The sequence below is a fragment of the Thamnophis elegans genome, chromosome 7, assembly GCF_009769535.1.
Source record: "Thamnophis elegans isolate rThaEle1 chromosome 7, rThaEle1.pri, whole genome shotgun sequence".
In the NCBI taxonomy this organism is placed as follows: Eukaryota; Metazoa; Chordata; class Lepidosauria; order Squamata; family Colubridae; genus Thamnophis; species Thamnophis elegans.
The window spans coordinates 68,455,605-68,476,219 of record NC_045547.1 but is presented as its reverse complement, the minus strand read 5'-3'; the positions used below and the strand labels follow the sequence as shown (position 1 = coordinate 68,476,219).

General features: G+C 37.9%; 1 protein-coding gene across 1 annotated transcript in view; it reads left to right on the top strand.

The window, feature by feature from the left end:
• Positions 1 to 20,356, top strand: part of TAFA5 (TAFA chemokine like family member 5) — a 182,287-nt gene extending 161,931 nt beyond the window's left edge. The window contains exons 3-4 of the mRNA XM_032221863.1: positions 14,167 to 14,294; positions 20,252 to 20,356. Of these exons, the coding sequence (XP_032077754.1) occupies positions 14,167 to 14,294; positions 20,252 to 20,356 (233 nt within the window). The remainder of the gene's footprint in view (positions 1 to 14,166; positions 14,295 to 20,251) is intronic.
• The last annotated feature ends 259 nt before the right edge of the window (positions 20,357 to 20,615 follow it).

Below are 20,615 nucleotides of genomic sequence, written 5' to 3'. Positions count from 1 at the left end.
ATTGTCCCTAACAATCTGGGTCCACATTTTATTGACCTTGGAAGGGTGGAAGGCTGAGTCAACCTTGAGCCAGTCAGTATCGAACTGCTGGCAGTGATCAGTTAGCCTTCAATGCTGCATTCTAACCACTGCGTCACCAGGGGGCAAAATATGTTCAATAATAGATTAGATCTTTACTGATAGACTAAGCATCTGAGAAGATGAATGCTTTGGATTTTGCCAGTCACAGCTAGTAGAGAGAGAAGGGGGAAGATGTATTTTTAAGAATTGATTTTATTTTTACAAAAAATTCTGGCAGTACAGAAATAACACAACCTTGTGTGGTAGTGCAAAAGTAGAATGTACAAGCGTTGTAAAAAATGGTCTACAGAAGGAAATAATCTGTGGCGGGTAGTTTTGTATATCTGATTTATATTTTAAAGGGCAAAACAAAATACTTGTTTCTATCCTGTAATATAAGGTCTTTATAATGCAAATATTCAGTGAACTTAGAATTCCAGGGAAATCCATGGCCTAACTGTACCTCAGAATTGGGATGGAAACTAGTCATCATTTCCATTTCTCTAAATGTTTTGATACCATTTTGAGCCTCGGGGAATGGATTTTTGTGATATTGATATGTCATAAAGTACCATTGGGAAATGAAACAACAAACTTTTAGAGGAATGCTATTTTTCACAGTCATAACACTGCTGGCAAGTAATTGCCAAAAGAGAAGCATCACTTTAGAGATGAAAGACCAGACACATAATGTGATGAGGTTTTGTTCTCTCTTTCAAAAGCTTTGCAAGTATTTTCATAATTTGGTAAGCATCCAAATGCAGTTTTGATGGTGTGTGGGGGGGTGTTACACTCAGTTTTGATTTACAGTTTATGGTTATTGGAAACTAATGAAGTTTTCTTAAACCTTTAGGCAATTTAGTCCTAAATTTGGGCTGCTTTGTTTTTAATTTAAAAAATGAGTATATTATTATACCATGATCAAAATTCAGGAAAAACATTACGAAAATATTGTGAATAGTTTTGCTTTTCATCATATAGTTGAAATATCAACCCTCTTCTCTAAGCTTTTCTGCCAGAGAAATTCTGGCAATGTGGAATAAATACAAAGGTATCACAATGATAAGCAATTCTATTTATTTCTTGAATTATGTTTCTTCTCTTAATAAGTTTACTTTATAGATTTTATAACATGTTGTTTTTGGAATGCATAAATATGTGCATAAATATTCATATATCTTTATTATCTTCTGTTGAGTCATTTTGTACAAGTTTAATATATTAAAAATTACTCAATGTACCTCTAATATTCCAATATTCCAATATCTAAAAACCAAAGAAGTAAATTATTAATAAAATTTAGTCAATCCCAGAATTATTCCTCCACGTTCCCTACATTTCTTTTCCTGAAAGGCTATACATTGATAATTTACAATCTTTATAATTTTCCAGTTTACAGCTTCCCAATTGTCCAAATTTTAAAGTCTTTTTATCTTTTCTTCTTTCTTTTTTCTTCTATCACCTTTCTTCTTTTTCCTCATAGAATCTTCTATCAAGTAGGATTAGTAATCCAAATGCAAATTGGGCCATCAAATTCCCTCAAGTTTTTCAAATCCTTCTGTAAACAATTTCAATAGGGTTTTAGTTATTTACAATTCAATTTGTCTTAAAGATCTTCAAAAAGCTCACAATATATTTCAAAACCTCCAAGTTGCTTACTGAAGTACAATCAAGGTCAAGTGGACTTCCAGGTGTTATATACTTTCATTCCTTTTCTTTGTGTATTTTAAGTAATTATCACTTTCATTTGATTTCCCATGCTGCAGTAAACTTTCTCCAGTAGATGGTTCTCCTGCTCCAAATCCATTAAACAGTGTGAGAAAAAACAACAGCTGATTGTCAACTGATGGGGGGAGGTGTTTGGAATAAAAAAAAAAGTTTCTCCCAATAATCACTTTTCAGAGTATTATTAAATCTTTTCCACACTTTCTATATTTTAAAGTTTCTATTAGATATTTCTTTCACATCTGGGTCTTCAATTTTTCTCTTTCTCCATGTATCTAATCGCCATTTTCTTAACATTTGGAGATCATTTTTTATTTTTTTTTACTTGGGTTAGATCTCTGGAATAAAAGTTGGAAGTTGTCTCACCCAATTTCAGTGCTCTGTCCACAAACTTAATATAATGTCCAGCATAGATCTTAAAGTACCAGTTGTCACAGCTTGTGACTTGCCAAAAATGTCCATAGTCCATGCTGACATTCGAGACAGCTTTCTTCTGACCTAATGAGGAAATTGCAATTTCCTCATGGTCGATGAAGCGCCTCTCCTTCCTTCACCACCCCTCCAGGACGGCTTTGACCCTATAGGGTCTTTCGGCATGCAGATACCAGCTAGTTTTCATGGCACTCAGTGCTCCGCTATTTTCCAGCCGTTCTCACCACGACGCCAACCGGTCTCCTCCATTTTCTGCATAATTTTGATTTATTTGGTAATTATAATAATGATAGTAATAATAAGCTAACTTGGTGTATGGCTCACCCTACTATTTCAAAGAAATTTCATAGACAGTCTCTAAGTAGTGGCAACTATTTCATGTTTCTTGTATAAGTTATTTTTAATGTATTTCAAATGATTTTGCTTTCAGTGGTGAAAATTGCAAAAAATGACAGAAACTTTTGAGAAATTACTATTAGTTATATTTTGTTCTTCAAGGTATTAATATATCATTATGGGGAAATGTCTGTCCCTACTATTATTTTCAGTGCTTTGTACATAGGTTAAGCAGTACAATAAATTTTCTTTTATGAAAAGAAGTCTGTATGTTTGTTGCTTGGTAACATGAATTTATGTGAATTGGACGCTTTGTTTACGTCAGTCTATAACAAAGTTATTATTGTATGACTCATTTTCCCCAGTTCCTAATATTTAGTTCTTGGAGTTCAGTAATTTCGTCTATGGAATAGTAACTGTGAATGAATTGTAAGAAAAAAATAAACAAAATAGCTATTATTCAAATGTTAAACTGTATTGTGTTACTGTGTATTACATATTTGAAGCCTATAAATTCTTAGACCCTGCCCTTCACTGAAGCAAAATGTAATAAAAATATCACAGTTCTACTAAATTAAATGGAATTCAAATCAAAATGATTTTTTCAAAAAAGATGACAGCTTAAATGTCAATAATGTAGTGTATATCTGTTCATCCTTTAACCATATCAGAAGTGATGATGAATTAATATAATGCCCTTATCCTATGCTTTACATTTCATATTTTGTTTAGGTTGTCAAATTTTTACATGTATTGCATGTGTTCTGCAAGAGAATAGAGCAGCATTTTCAATATAGTACAAATATTTAATCCTTCTACAATCTGTTTTATGCAACTTAATAGATTTAGACATTTAACACAATTTTTTAAAATGTTAGTTATCTGATGTTACATTGCTTGAAATTGTACCATTCTAAAAAAAAATTCTTAATACACGAAGACATAGTTTTAATAACAGAAGTCCCTGGTGATGTTTATATACTGCAACAGTCTTAAGTAAAAGAATTATATTTCTTGATTTCAGTATTAATTTATGAAATGTTATCTTTTTTATATCACTGTATGTGTATATATATGTGTGCGTGTCTGTGTGTATACCATAATTTTGTTTGAGTAGATAGAGTGAATTTCTAGTGCAATAGCAAAGTTTTTTGTAAAGAGAGGAAGGTTGAGGATCCTTATTGACTTAGTTACTATCCTGGGCAGGGGTGAAATCTACTTACCTTTGCTACCGGTTCACAAATGTGAGTGCATGCGCAGGACCTTCTGCGCATGCGCAGAGCATCAAAAGCAGACGTGATGATGTCTGGGTGGGTGGGCGGGGCCTGCTACAGAGTGCGCCTGCAAATGTAAGTAGAACAATGGGTGGAATCCGCTGTGTCACATGATTTATATTAGCTAGAAAGCTAATATAAATCATGCGTCACAGCTGATCGCTGGAAATATCAGTTTGCCCAAACCAGTAGCATTTTTTTGCTATAGGTTCAGGCAGACCGGTAGCTTTTTTTTACTACCACTTTGGGTGTACCAGTCTGAACCGGTAGCATTTAATCCCTGATCCTTGGTACTTGTTTGGACTTATCTGCCAGGAATGTCACCTGTTGCAAAAGTGAACTTACTTTCTTTTTTCTGTTTTTGCTTAGCAGCCTATAAATCTATGGATTTATGCCGACCAGTGCAGCTAGTTGCTTTTCTGTCATTGTATAACTATTGCTAAGGCAACCCTGAAAAAAGCAGTTTCATAACTTAATTTTGGAAGGAAAAAATCACTAACTATTGAGCATATAATATCATTAAAGCAGACATTTAAATATGAATTCACATAAAATATGGCTTTGTATAATATAGCGATCAGCTGCCCATCGGTTGTGGATTTGTTTTTTTGTTTGCAAGAAAGTAAATCTAGGTCAAATACAAGGTACATATTTATGTATTCAGGAATTCATAAAGATTGTTTGTAGATTAACATATGTTGTTTAAATAGAATTCAGAATTTATTTTGTTAAAAATAGGTATTACAGTTAAGTGCTAGCTATGTAATATAATTAAGACAGGCATTAAAATATGAATTCATATAAAATATGACTTTGTATAACATAGCAATCAGCTACTCAGCATGAACAAATAGCTTGTGACATTTTGTTTTTGTTTGCAAGTAAGGAAATCTAGGTTAATTTAGAGATGCACCTTTATGTATTCAGGAATTCATAAAGATTATTTGTGGATTAACATATGAAGTTTAAATACAATTTAGAGTTGTGTTTAATAACTCATTCATAATAGAATTATGAATAGAATAAAAAATAGAATTATGAGGAGAAACACTGCTAAGAAAAAATAGTTTATATTCATATGTATCACTAAATTATGATTTAGTAGCCATTTTTATTAAATAGATATTGTATTTCACTTTAAAATATTCATGTTTGAGTGTTTAGCATGTAACATTGCTGCAGAATGGGCAACCATTAGCATCTCTTTCAAGAAAGGGCCTCTTTTCCTGGGCTCATTCAATATCCACATGAGCAGAGGTGGGTTCCTACCGGTTTGGACCAGTTCTGATGAACTAGTAGTGATATGCTGGCCTGGGTCGCAGAACCGATAGTGACCGCTGGATGGCCATGCCCCCAAACTGCTCCACCCGCTTGGACACTCGCCCTGCCTTGCCTTCACCACCACATGCATCCACTGCTTCCTCCTGCCTACATGCAGGTAAATATTGCGGTGGGGATAGGGGCAGCTCGCAAGCATCTCATGCTGGAAAGAGCAGTGGCAGGAGAGGGCAATGGTGGCAGCCTGGAACCCCCACACACACACGTATCAAAAATTTCCACCACTATTTCAGTGGGCATGGCTTGGTGGGGGCGTCATGTGACTGAGTGTGTGTGAGTGACGTCAGGTTGGCCATGCCCACTCAGTCACATCCCCCCCTAGCCACACCCCACCACTGCACATAAGCCTAAGAAAGTACATATCCACATTAAGGGGGTACTAATAGCACAGTATAGGGGATGCAGTTGCTCAGTGGCTAAGATACTCAGCTTGTCAATCAGAAGGTTGGCAGTTCAGCAGTTTGAATCCCTAGTGCCGTGTAACAGGGTGAGCTCCCGTTACTTTTCCCCAGCTTCTGCCAACCTAGCAGTTCAAAAGCAAGTAAAAATGCAAGTAGAAAATAGCAACCACTTTGGTGGAAAGGTAACAGCGTTCCGTGCACCTTCGGCATTTAGTCATGCCAGCCACATGACCATGGAGAACATCTTCGGACAGTGCGAGCTCTTCGGCTTAGAAACGGAGAGGAACATTGCTCCTAGAGCCGGAAATGACTAGCACGCATGTGCAGGGAGCCTTTACCTTAATAGCACAGTATATCATCTTCAAAGCAGCTAACTGTACTCTCTCAGTGCCTCCTTAACTCAGATATCATTTTTCCCCGGGATTATGTGGTCTTTTTAAGACCTTGGCTGACAGTTTGAAAACAGAATAATAATGATGGAAGGTACCTTGAAGGTCTTCTATTCCTACCCCTTGCTCAAGCAGGAAACCCTATATCATTCTGGACAAAGGTGTAGTAGGTGTCCATACCACTCCTGTGCACCCTTTTGGCTTTGAATCCATACCGAAACACATTCCTGTTTAGAAAGTGATATGATTTGCTTTCATACTTAGGAAATGAGACCTTCTTAATACTTAGCAGTTGTGGGGAAAGGGAATTGACCATACATCAAGATGGAAGTGTTAGCTCCGTGCCATTTGATAAATAAACAAGGTTATGAAAGCCATATTTCCCTCACATAGTTAACCTACCAACATAGGGAAGTACTCATGCTCCAATTTCATACTATCCTCCAACTTTGATACTCATCTGAGCTGGTCTTTCAATAGAAGCAAACATTGCTGATCAACATATTAGAACATACTATTGTATTTCCATTCTGACTACTATCTTTTCATCAAACCAAGCTGAGGAAAATAAATCCAATTATATTTTTTTTCTTATGAAACTTTCATTTATTCAACAACATTTATAATACATCTTAATTCTGATGAATATAGGTTGCAAATAACATGGAAAATAAAATTACATGAAGCAAAATAGGTAAGAAAAAACTAATACCCCGTGGCCCATGCTTTAAAGGATTTTTAGAGTAACTTTTTTTCAAAATTAAGCCAATTTGGTCTGGTCCAGTAAGTGCCTTGCAATTGTTTAAGACTTTTATCTCAATTTCTTTTGTGAAACAAATGAGATGGAAATACAACACATAACATGATTGTTGCTTGATTGGTAAGTAAGAACACCAGCAATTGAAGGTGATGTCAAAAGCATTTGCTGAATGTCCACCGAGAGTACAAGAACAAATGGCAGGCTGTTGAAGACTTTAGACAAAGAATAAGTAGAACTGAAGGCTTAACGAAATAACAGCCAGGGCTGTCATGACAGGATGAGTTCCAAATGCAGGCAATTGAAGCTATTCCTGAAGGTTAACAAATAGTGGAAGGAGAATGGTAAATAACTGACTGCCAGTTTCGAACATACTACTAACTGATCAAGATTTCCTTCCATTTCCTTCCCAAATGCCAGTGACAAATATGTTGGAAAAACAACAGAACCTTTGTACAGGAGCACAAGGTGGCTGAATCTCTATGTGTAGCTTATTTTATCACTGAACTGTGCTCCCCTACATTGTGCTGTAACATAAACAGTATTGTATTGTTGAGCTCTAAGGCCGTGCGGGTGGGGGGAGACACCTATCCTTGGTTTCTCCTTTTAGAGTGTTGAAAGAAATGTCCTTCAGGGTTCAGTTCCAAGTGGGGAAAAAGACACTGGGTACATGAAAATTGTTTGGAAAGAAGGTTTATTGATGATGCACAGGTCCTGGGGAGAAAGGGGGGAATCACATGCCTTGAAGATCATAAAGAAAGAAAAAGGGCAGAGATGCTGAGAGTCCCACATGGAGCGAAGAGAGGGATAGATTTATGCCCTATCTTGGGCTCCACCTTAGAGTTTCCTCTTCCTGTCCAAGAAATGTATCCCATTGATTGTCAGACTCCCAGGGGAGTGGGGTCTTAGCTAACTTTGTAGGCTGTCTATGTCCCAGGCTTGGCTGAGCCTTGCCGGGTGATGCAATCTCTCCAGGTGCCATGTGGTGACTTCTGTTGCTAGATGGGTAGAGTGTTAATCCTATCATGTCTTGAGGGCCATGCCTTAATCCCACCACCCTGGACCTGAAAGGGGGGCCAGGGAGCTGCTTTGTCTTTAAAACATGTTTCTCCTTTTCTCATCCAGGGAAATATAATATTCTGCTATGGTAACATTTTCCAGGGTACTTCATTTTTCCAGTAGAGGGGTGGGTGCTAATTTCTTTCAAGAGCAAAGCCATTGGTAAGGATTCTGTTGTTATAGAGATGGTGATAATTCATGGGCTTCTCAGAATCCCTTGTTCTTGATTCATGAATTTCATACCGCACACTATAAATTAAGAAAGCTTCACCACAGAAAACTTATTAGCGGTGCTTGTAGTAGCACCAAATTTAATAGAGAAAGTTGTGACTGCGTTTATTCAGAAAGGTTGCCCAAGAGAATAGTGATTTTTTTTTCCTCTTGAAAAATAGAAATTGGCAGAATTGAATATTAAACTACTGTAGATAGATAGATATAGATATAGAACAAGCCTGACTTTGCCTGGATATTTATTTATAGGGGGAAAATGTCCAGACTAAATGTAACTTCTAATATTGGATTTTCCCCCTTATCAGAGGGAGCCCCCTTGTGGAGTACTGTGAAGCTGTTACCATGGCAACTCCACTGTCCTGTACAATAGAAGCCATTTTATGGCAGCACAGTAGAAATCATTTAAAGGCACAACAGGCTGTATCTTAACAGAACACATATCCTGAGGGGTGTTGCGGTGTCTTACCCACACAGTATTATTTTCCACAGAGTAAGTCATCTGTGTACCAAGTTTGGTTGAAATTGCTCAAGGCGTTCCAGAGTTATGCTGGAATACGTACACACAGAGAAAGAGCCATTTTCTCTCTCTCTCTCTCTCCCTCCCTCTCTCTCTCTCTCTCTCTCTCTCTCTCTCTCTCTCTCTCTGTGCATGCATATATTTGAGATTTGAGAAGTTTATTTATATGCCGCCCTTTTCCCTAGGGGGATTCAGGGCGGCTTACAACTCGAAAAGGGGGGGGGGGAAACAAACATTTAACACGTAGGACAATACGTCATTAAAAAACACAACATTCATACCATTCGGGTGGGTTACAGTCTTTAGCCCCAGGCCTGACGGGATAGCCAGATTTTGAGGGCTGTGCGGAAGGTCTGGAGGGTGGTGAAGGTACGAATCTCCACAGGGAGATCGTTCCATAGGGTCGGAGCTGCCACCGAGAAGGCTCTCCGCCGCGTGGTTGCCAGTCGACATTGACCGGAAGATGGAACTCGGAGGAGGCCTAATTTATGGGATCTAATAGGTCGAGTGGAGGTGATTGGCAGTAGGCAGTCTCTCAAGTACCCAGATCCACTACCATGAAGGGCTTTATGGGTGACAAATAGCACCTTGAAGCGTACCCGGAGATCGACAGGTAGCCAGTGCAGCTCGCGGAGGATAGGTGTTATGTGGGTGAAGCGAGGTGCACCCACAATCGCTCATGTGGCCGCATTCTGGACTAGCTGAAGTCGCCGAATACTCTTCAAGGGCAGCCCCATGTAGAGCACATTGCAGTACTCCAGCCTAGAGGTCACAAGGGCACGAGTGACTGTTGTGAGAGCCTCCCGGTTCAGGTAGGGGCGCAACTGGTGCACCAGGCGAACCTGGGCAAATGCCCCCCTGGTCACAGCTGACAAATGGTGTTCAAAAGTCAGCTGTGGGTCCAGGAGGACTCCCAAGTTGCGGACCCTGTCTGAGGGGCGTAGTGTTTGACCCCCCCCAGCCTGAGATATATGTATATGTACTCTCTCTGTGTGTGTGTGTGTGTGTGTGTGTGTGTGTGTGTGTGTGTGCTGTATTTGTGCTGATAAATAAATAAATATTGGGTTTCTGTGTGGATGGTCTCTTGTGACGAGCTGATAGACAGAGAATGGAAACAGTAAACTTCCTCCCATATTTGGGCATACCAGGGGTTGTAACTCTAAATACATACCTATTCCCCTGGCTCAGCTGATAAGGAGAAGAACCTTGTGGCTTAATGGTTAACACATCTGCCTAAGATGCAATACAGCACACGTTCTAATCCCAGTAAGGGTATGGCTAGCTGATGAGAGCTAAATAGCTTGAAATAGATCTATACTAGTCTCCCTTTATTTATTTATCAGCACAAATACAACACAAATGTAACAAAGGCAACAGTAAAAATATTGGGTTTCTGTCTGGATGGTCTCTTGTGACGAGCCGATGGACAGAGAATGGAAGCAGTGAACTTCCTCCCATATTTGGGCATACCAGGGGTTGTAACTCTAAATACATATACATATACATATACATACATACATACATACATACATACATACATACATACATACATACATATATATATATATATATATATATATATATAGTGTGTATGTGTGCATACATATACACACATGCATACATACATGAAAGAATTAATTTTTACAGTACTATCTTAGCCTTAATTTGTGCTTCTATAGTTTGCACTTTGCCGTTTATGTCCTCTTAAATTTGTATAACACCTCCACTGTTTATTTCTTCCTGCTCCCATTAACTCTGACATGTTCAGCATACTGGTGACAAAGTGAAATGTCCTAAAAACCTGATCTCTGCAGTGGTTTCTGCTGGCATGCCAGAGATCACTTTAAATTTTACTTTGCTTCCAATACACTAATTGAATACAACCGAGCGGAACAGCAGGAGATAGAAACAGAGCACAGAGAGTCCTGACAAAGATTTTTCTCTGGAGGCAAGCATTCAATTAACATCCCTTGTTAGACAGCAAAAACTAAGTACCCTGAAGCTATCTGTCACTTATTTGTTATTTCCCTGAAAACTAAAATTTCTACAGTTTTGGGGCTGTACACTTTCAAAGTCCCATTCACCAGGGGTGGTATTCACTGACTTTCCCTACCGATTCACAAATGTGAGCACCCACGCTCGTCCGTGCATGCACTCGTCCTTCCGCCCATGTGTTTTGGCTTGAAAACGTGCCTCAATAGGATGGCATAAAACTGGGCCAGGTGGTCAGGCCCACCTGCAGTTTCCGCTATTGGTTTGGGCGAACCGGTCCAACCCGTTTGAATACCACCTCTGCCATTCACCCTACGTTTGTCACCTAGGTAATCCAAGCTAGATGGTCAGTTGATGTTTGATTGAATTGCTACTTCAAAGCAAAGTGGTAGAATGGTAATTATTCCTCATTTAGGAATTTTGTACAGATGCATTTTTGCATTTATAATCTCATTGCAAAATTAGAAGTATGCACTGTCAGTATATATGCATGTACATGTATTAATATATACACACAAACGGACATATGTACATACATACATGGGAACATTTTGAGCATTCTACTTTTCTCCTCTTTAGAAGTCTTAAGCAGAAATTAGGCATATATTAGAAACCAGTATTGGCAAGACTTGGACTAGTTCGTTTAGGTCAAACTTTAAGGCCCTTTGTTTTTAAATATTCTTATAAAATAGTAATTTATTTCCTACTTAAAAAAAAACCTTAGGAAAGCAATATCTGGAAATTTTATTCACTAAGGTTTATGTGTAACAAAATACTGTAAGACTTATGCGAAATCTCTTCCATTATAGAAGAGCATTTTGTAGCTGAAAATATGTTTGATCTCAAATTTTCCAAATCATGTTGTATTACATAATAGCATATTTGGAGACATGGAACATCTCAGGATATGACTATAAATCCAGTAGATTTTTTTTTCTATGATGGGAAGACACTAGTAATTTCTTGTATTTTTCATCACTCTTCTTTAAAATTCATAGATAACATATATTCATTGACAAATAACAGTGTTACTGATAGAGATTTATATAACTTTTTCCTACAGTGCGTTCTTCTGATTTACTCGGCATATCTATATCCACTTAACTGGGATTTAACCCCTATTGATCTCATGACTAGGTTTTTAATGTTTTCTTTTTCTTCCTGGGGAATCCTGGCCACGTGAATAAGCTTCATGCTAACACTCTACTTCTATCTAGACCCATCTGTCTAAACACTGTTATTAAAATAAGATTATATGGGGGAAAATTATTACTGAAATATGAGTCCATTGTTTTCTAGAGACTGGACCAGTGGTGGGTTGCAGGCGGTATGGCCCGGTATGGGCATACCGGAGCCTGCCCGGAGCACTGGGTACCATTCCGGTATGGTGCTCTGGAGGACCCACTTGCCCGCCGTTGCTCCTTACCTAGCTTTAAAGTCTTCAGCACTTCCGTTCACGTGCACGGCGCATACAGTGCTTGTGCAATGCTCCGCTGAGTAGCTGGAGTGTTGCGGAGGCTTGCCGAGGCCTCGCTGGACAGTAAGACGCATGCACGCGCTGCATCCATGTGGACAATGCCGGGCTCATTCCAACCATACCAGTTGGAACGGGATCCGGAACCCACCACTGGACTGGACACTAAAGCATACGCTGAATAGTTATGGGAACTGGATATGTCCAGTTTAACAAAGAGAAGGACTAGAGTATGTCCTTCTTGTTATGATAGCAATCTTCAAATATTTGGGGGGGCAGTCGCAGAAAAGAGGGGGTCAATCTATTCTCCAAAGTAGCTGAGGGCAGGATAAGTAACAGATGGAAGCTTATCAAAGAGAGATCCAACTTAAGAGTTGTTGAGACATTTCCAGTCAGTGGACTGAAAATTAATAGTCAATTAACCAGTGTAACAACTTGCCTCCAGAAGTTATGTATCCTCCATCACTGAAGTTTTTTTCAGGAGAGATTGGACATTTGTCTGAAATGGCATTGGGTCCCCTGCTTGAGCAGGAGGTTGGACTAGAAGGTCCCTTCCAATTCTGTTATTCTATTCTTCTGTTATTTGAAACAACACATTGTGCACAAGAAAAGTAAAGTGAACTTATTGAAATAAAATAACCACTAAGGCTTTGGAATTTTGATTGCATTTTGAAAGCCATTTTTATTTTTAACAGTGTTTTAAAATGATTTAGATTTCTAATTTGACTTTTGGATTATCTGAACTTCAAATAACTGCTTTTAATAGCTAAGACTTTTTGAACTCATGAGACTTCCTTGAAATATCTCTTTCAGAGTACTATAGCCTCAAGTCTTTTTAAGTTAGACCCATTGCAATTTTATATATCGCAGACTAACTCTCTCTCTCTCTCTCTCCCTCCCTCCCTCCCTCCCTCCCTCCCTCCTCTCTCTCTCTCTCTCTTTCTCTCTCTCTCTCTCTCTTCTCCCCCCCTCTGTGTGTGTGTGTGTGTTCGTTCCAGCATAACTCTGGAACGCCTTGAGCAATTTCAACCAAACTTGGTACACAGATGACTCTCTAGAAACAAATACTGTGGGGATAAGACACACCTAATACCCCTCGGTGTATGTGTGCATGTGTGTGTTCCAACATAACTCTGGAATGCCTGGGCTGCTGAAATGACTTGGTACACATATGATTTACTCTCTGGAAACAAATACTGGGGTGTGTGTGTAAAAACATCTCTAACACCTCTGTGTGTGTGTGTGTGTGTCTGTCTGTCTGTCTGCTGGGTACATTTTCTCTTCTTGCTGCTTTTATTTGTTTTATTATTACTATTAGATAGTACAACTTCTGCTTTCTGTGAAAACAAAAAGTCCCTGTTTTGAAAGCTTTATGAGTTATGATAATTTAACATAGGTTACCATATACTTATTATCTTGTTACAATCCAACAGGTCCTCTGAAATCTATACTCTTGATTTGAGAGGGACGTCCTGCCGTTAAGTCTCAATCATATGACTGTGTTAATATTTTCAATTACAGTCTATTCAGTTACAGTCCTTCTCTTGCAGTGATACAGATCCCATGCAGTGATAATACTAATATAAACATACTCAGTGGAAAGAGCAGGAAAAGGGGATTTGTTTAAAAAGAAGAAGAAGGAAAGCGATATATTCAGTAGTTGATAAAAGATCAGGATAGGGAGAGAAATTCAACATTCTGTAACAATGGAGTCCGGTAGAGCATTCCAGGCGTGGACCACTCTGTTGCTGAAGTTGTATTTTCTGCAATTGAGTTTGGAGTGGTTTACCTTGAGTTTGTATCTATTGTTTGCCGTGTATTATTGTGATTGAAGCTGAAGTAGTCATTGACAGGTAGGAAGCTGTAGCAGATAATTTTGTGTACTATGCTTAGATCGGACTTTAGACAGCACAGTTCCAGATTGTCCAAGCCCAAACTTTCGAGCCTGGTGGCATAAGGGATTCTGTTGTGAGCAGAGGAATGGTGGATTCATCTCAACCCGCTCAATCGTATTAATGTCTGATATACAATGTGTACTTCACATGATAGTGAAGAAAAGTGAGGACAAAGAATAACACATGTGATTACTGAATCGTCATCAAAATGTACACTGGAGAGAGAAAAATACATGTATTGCAAACTGATTTTTTTCTCTCTTTTTTTCTCTTTCCTTCTGAACAGCACGCATTATTAAAACAAAACAATGGTGTGAAATGCTTCCATGTTTAGAAGGAGAAGGATGTGATTTGCTAATCAATAGATCAGGCTGGACCTGTACACAACCCGGTGGGAGAATAAAGACAACCACGGTGAGTTTTCTTGCTTCCTGCAATCCTTTGGGTAGAAAAAGTGATCAATTGGGTGTGAAAAAGCAACAAAAAAGTAAAAGATTAAGCTGCCTCAGAATAACATATCATTAATACAGTAATACTATAATACAATCATAGCCATAATTCTATTATTTAGATATCCTTGATTGCAATCTGACTCATTATGCATAGTGGAGAAACTTCTTTATTTGATACTATAAGTGCTAGTAATCAGGATGACAGATCAGATTTACCGAAAATTCAAATTGTGGCAGCGGGAATCCTGTACAACTTAAAACCTTGGGAGCAAATGGCACCAAATTTACATGAACAATTGCTCAATGATTGTGTCTAGAGGCTGTCTTCTTTGTAAAGTGAATTGTTTTTTGAAGATAGCACCAGTGATTTATTTGATGCTATTTGATGCAGTTTATTTTTTATTAGTAACTAGAGATTTTTAAAAAATCATTCCAATAAGAATGTTTCTCAAAACTCTCGACATTTAGTAAAGACAAATTTGTTCTGCTGGTTTCTGCTTTTTTAATTGTTGACATTTTTAATTAAATGTTTAACAAGCTTTCATGATGGTTTTGATATTTTTATTTTATTACAAATTGCTTGGAGTGCCATCTTGATAGACAATATAAAAACAAATATAAATATAAAAAGGGATTGCACGCAAATAAATATTAGATCAGGAAAGGCATTTGGGGGAAATAAATGTCGTAGTATCAAAGGTAAATAGTAGAAATCATATTCTGATAGAACTGACAGTCATTTAACTGTCTTTATACCATTTCCAACATGGATGTGTCTGTTAGTCGGATGGTTATTCTGTCTTAAGTAACTTACAAAATTTAGCAAAACCGGAACTATTTTCATGATCAAACTGGGAAATCTATTTGGCATGTACATTCTTTAATTCTGATTGCCTGTATTTCTGGTCCAATTGATTTCCATGTCATGTTTTGCCCAGTAGTGGGTTCCAGATCCCGTTGCAACTGGTACGCTGCAACAGGGCTGTGTATCCACCACGTGCATGCGTGCTGCACACGCTTGGGCCCGTAATGGTCCAGTTGCTCGGTGGAGCATCGTGCAGGCGCCGTATGCTCTGTGTGCATTCACAAATGGCCCAGTTGGGTCAAATACAGGTAAGAAGGGTGGGTGGGCCCACCGGAGCACCGTACCGGAATGATACCTGGTGCTCCCAGCAGGCACCGGTACACCCATACTGGGGCATACTGGGCGTAACCCACCACTGGTTTTGCTATAAAACTAGTCAAAGAACCTCCTAGTATCTCAGTTACGTGAAGAAGAAAAAATCAAAACTCCAGCCTATTAAACAATTTCCTTGTACTTTGCTTATTATTTGTGACAAACAAATTAAAGTACCCAGGAATCAACTTTGCATGTTCAATTCAGAATTTGGGAGCCATTCTTCTCCTTTCCTAGGTATGTTGATGAAAACCCATCCCCATGTTCACACTACGATTCTACAGAGGAACTTATTTTTTCATGTGATTGAACTGGAATCCTGTGGTTAGGAAAGGAGGAAGTTTGTTAAGTGTCAGAGGTGGTATTCAGCTGGTTTGGACTGGTTCGGGCCAGCTCTGACAATTAGTTGGCCCCACCCCACCCCTGCTCTACCCTTTCCTTTATTTCCTGCTTTCTAGCTCATTTCAATTTCGCAGCACAGCTGATTCCCCCCCCCTCACTGTTTTACTTACCATTGCTGATTAGGAAGGTAAGCAGCTGAGCTTCTAAATGCTCCATTTTCAGTGCTGCACATAAGCATTTTAGGCGCATGCGCATGCAAAGCACATGCTCAATGAACCGATTGTTAAATTGGCAGCATTCCACCAGTGTTCACTGCTCTTCCCATATTGGAGTGCATACATGAAGAACAGACTATTATTATTTAGTAATGTATTATTTTTTTAATAAATAACCAACATTGTTTGAATCAGTAGGGACCAGGGAGAAGTTTGTACTGTGTAAATACAAGTTGGCAATGTAAAACCATCCATTGCATTTGGCTTATTTGTTGATAAGCATGATCAAATTTGCAAATCGTCATTATAAACTATATGAAAGAAATGTGGGATTAAAAACAAAACCAGTATGGTAGGAAGTGAAATAGGCTTATCTGTTTGATGAAGCTTATATCTGAATTACAGTGGCAATAGTTACCTTAATTTTTATAGTTTAATGTTACTGTAAAAATAAAAATAAAAATATTAACATCAAAAGGCATGGCATTTTTTAAAATATTGTGATTAAGTTTTGAACCCCTTCTGTAGAGCTGAAAAATGCTCTCTATAACATTTTACATAGGAACGGTAAAATGCACCAGTGCTTAACTGTGACTTACAGGAGCCAAAAGAAAATAGAGAAGAAAGACAAGGGAAATCCAGACATCCGTTCTTAAAATTATAGCAATAGGATGTCTTATAATGACTATCTGGAACAGAAAAAGTTGGAGATTCCAAATGTGACTGTTCTCAAGAACAGTTGAAGTAACACTTGTTTTCCATCTCTTCTGCATCTTGGAATGAGCTCTAGTATAGTATAAAATAGACTTTATTGTCATTGTACTTCATTTATACAACATTGGTTTTAGCATCACTGGTACAATCCATGACAAAAATAAAAACAACATAAATAGTATAAAGAATAATCCCTATGCAAGTAATTAGGGTTGGGGGAGAAAAGCTAGTCATGTTTCCACATGTGCATGGAGTGATCGTGGTTGCGTTTAAGAGTCTGACAGCCCAAGGATAGAAACTATTTTAAAACCTATTCGTTCATCTGGCTATGCTTCCATGTCTTCTGCCTGATGGTAGAAGTGCAAAGAGACACTGACCAGGGTGTGAATCATCTCTGAGTATCTTCCTTACTCTGCTAAAGCAGCGAGACCTGGTGATGTCATCCTGTGGTGTTAAGAGGGCAACCAATGGTTTCTTGAAGGTGGCATCTCTAGGAAATTAGTTTTGCTTCTCATCTCTGCAACCATATGGCCCAACATTGAAGTGCCATTATTCAAGGTTTAATTTAATTGGTTATTAATGTGTGTTGTTCTTCAGAGCAAATGTTAATTTCTTATAAAGGCTATAAAAATTGTGATTTTTAAAATGTACACAACTTCGATATATCTGGGTTGGTTTTTTTTTAACTTAATTTCACATAAAAAATTTAAAGAACTATTAAAACCATGTTCATGCTCATTACCTTATAAGTAACATGTGAAATGGAATTGAAAATAATTCCATTCAACGTCAGGTTTTCATTTTCATGAACAATAATTGAACTCCAAACATTTTTATACCTCTCATTGAAGTAAGAACCTGCTGTCGTTTTGATTTTTGGATTAAAAGATACCTGGCTAATCTACCCCTTCTGTCAAAATGTTTCGGTGATGTACAGACGCATGAGAAATGTCTGGTTTGGATGCAGTTTGCTTCCAAATATTAGTTGTAAGGGATTATCTAGTTACAAGACATCTGATTGAAAATTGTAAGAAATTCTTGATTTGTGTATAATGCTTGCATCCAGGAGATAGAACAGCTTCATTTTCATAATTTGTATATGTATACAAATTTTCATCAATAACTTACATTTAGTGAATTTAACTTAGAACATGCAAAAGTAGACACTTTTTCTTCTATTGAAGATACAAGGGGAAATAATTTCATCTTTGGGATGCTGTATATTATCAATCCTGCATAACTATTTAATTGTTATATTATTATTTCATCATTTTACTTGATGAAGTTTAAAGCCATTGAACCTATTAAAATCAGCTCTTCGTGAGGATGTCTATGGAGATTCTCAGTTATCCACGTCATGGTTGTCCCAATGGTGCTTTTTTCAAGACGCAACGTCTTTCTGGTTTTTCCTTTTGAAAACGTTTCACTTCTCATCCAAGAAGCTTCTTCAATTGTGACTGGATGGTCTTTCCATTCCCCACCATTCAATCAGAGCTGAAGAAACTTCTTCAATGAGAAGTGAAACATCTTCAAAGAAAAACCAGAAGTCCTGTTGCCCCTTGAAAAAAGCACCTTTGGGACTCCTCATCAGGAGTTGGTAGCATTCGTTCTGGCTAATTAATTCATTAAAAGGCATACCTTTTTATAAACTGTAGTGAGCTAGAGTTCATGAAAACTTACACCATTTTATAAAATTTATTAATTTTATAGTTATTTATTTACTTAGCATATGGTGTAGATACATGAAAGCCAGAAGACAACAGTGTTATTATAGAATAGAAGTTTGGCTGCCTAAGATTGCTAGTTTCTTAAGTTCACATTTGCATGCTATCCAAGGTGCACCAGAAGGGGTGAACTAGCTCAAACACACAAAGCAGCTAACGGCATTCTGTGAAAATGGAAGTATTATCAGGGCCTTTTTCTCTACAAGTTTTCACTTAGCTTTTGGGCCAGTTCAGTTTTGGTTGGTTTCTTGCTTCCATTATTAGTCCCACCAGAGTGATACCTACTTGCATTTGCATTCTTTCAAACTGCTAGACTGGCAGAAACTGATGCAAGTGATGGACGCTCACTCCATCATGGGGTCCTAGGCAGGGTGGAAATCCAGCAGGTTCTGACAGGTTATGGAGAACCGGTAGCGGAAACTTTGAGTAGTTCAGAAAACTGGCAAATGTCCCCTCTGACTGGCCCCAGAGTGGGGTGACAATGGAGATTTTGCAGTATCCTTCCCATGGAGTGGAATGGGAATGGAGATTTTGCAATATTTTTGCCCTGGAATGGGGTGGGAATGGAGATTTTGCAGTATCCTTCCCCTGCCATGCCCACCAAGCCACGCCCACAGAACCGGTAGTAAAAAAAAAATGAATTTCACTGGTCTTAGTGCTCAAACTGCTGGAATGCAGAGAGTTGACCTTCTCCAGCCAACAAATCCAGCATCTTTAAGGCACTGAGCGACCTCATCACTTTATTATAAATGATAATTTAGCCTTATAATTAAACCAGACAATTTTTATTACAGTCACATGTCAGCATTACAGATCATTAAAAACAATAATAAAAACCAGACAAAATAATACATTATGATTATTGATGCGTTATCGGCGGCAGCTAATTTTGTATACAGTGTAACAGAATTCTACAATATTCAAATAAAACACTTTGAATTGATCTGATAACAGCAATTGTACATAAAAGAGATCAATATTTCCTGGGTATTTTATTAGCTGAGGTATTATAAGGTTGGTCCATGAGTCCTTATAGAAGATACAGGATTACACAGAAGTGTCAAACTGGTGGCCCATGGGCTGGATGCCTCGCATACAGGCCGTGCCTACACCAGTTCCGCAAAGAGGGAAAATGTCACAATATATCACGTGAGGGCAACATGACGCTGTGAGTTTGACACCCGTGGTATAACAGGATGTTTAGTTAACGTTTCAATTGCCTCTTATCTACAGGAAAATTATAGCTATTAATCTGAAAAGTATTAATTGATTTTTGGCTACCATACTTAACAGAGTTCTGCAATTCCTCAACAGCTAACCTTTTTAAACTTATATGATTTTACTGCTAAATTTGCTGAAATAAGAAATTAAGGAGCATGAAGAAACTAAAAGATAGTTTATAGTAGATAAACTATAATTATTTCAGCATAGAACAGGATTTTGCTAATAAAACATACTAAAAATATAAAAATGTACATAACAGGAAATTTGTGATATGTATGTATATTGCTGATTGGATATTTGTCCATATAATTTACACCAAAATATGTACAATTGATTATTAATTCAATTAATAATGCTGCTCTTTGTCCATTCTCAGTACACTATGTAAGTATATTCTGTTTCAAAGAATTTAGCATTTTATTTGAGACTAGTTGATAACCCAGCATTGCCCGGGTATTTATTTATAGGGGGAAAATGTCCGGCCCTAACGTAATTTTTAATATTGGATTTTCCACCTTACCAGAAGGAGCCCCCTGTGGAGAACTATGAAGCCATTGCCATGGCAGCTCCACTGTGCTGTACAGTAGAAGCCATTTTAAGGCAAAACACGCACCCCAAGGGATATTAGGGGGTCTCTTACCTCTACAAAATTTGTTTTCAGAGCGTAAGACATCTGTTTACATTCAAGAAATATTAGAAATAGAAAATGTAATCTCTAGAATACCAAAATATATATTGTTATTATACAGTGGCATGTCCATCTACATAACTGTGGAACCTCACACATCCAAGTATAAATGACTGTAATGCCAAAAGATTCCAGTTCAAAAGTTTTTGATTTACAGCTGGTTCTTTAGCCCTTTAAATCAACTTTATAGGGCTGTGGC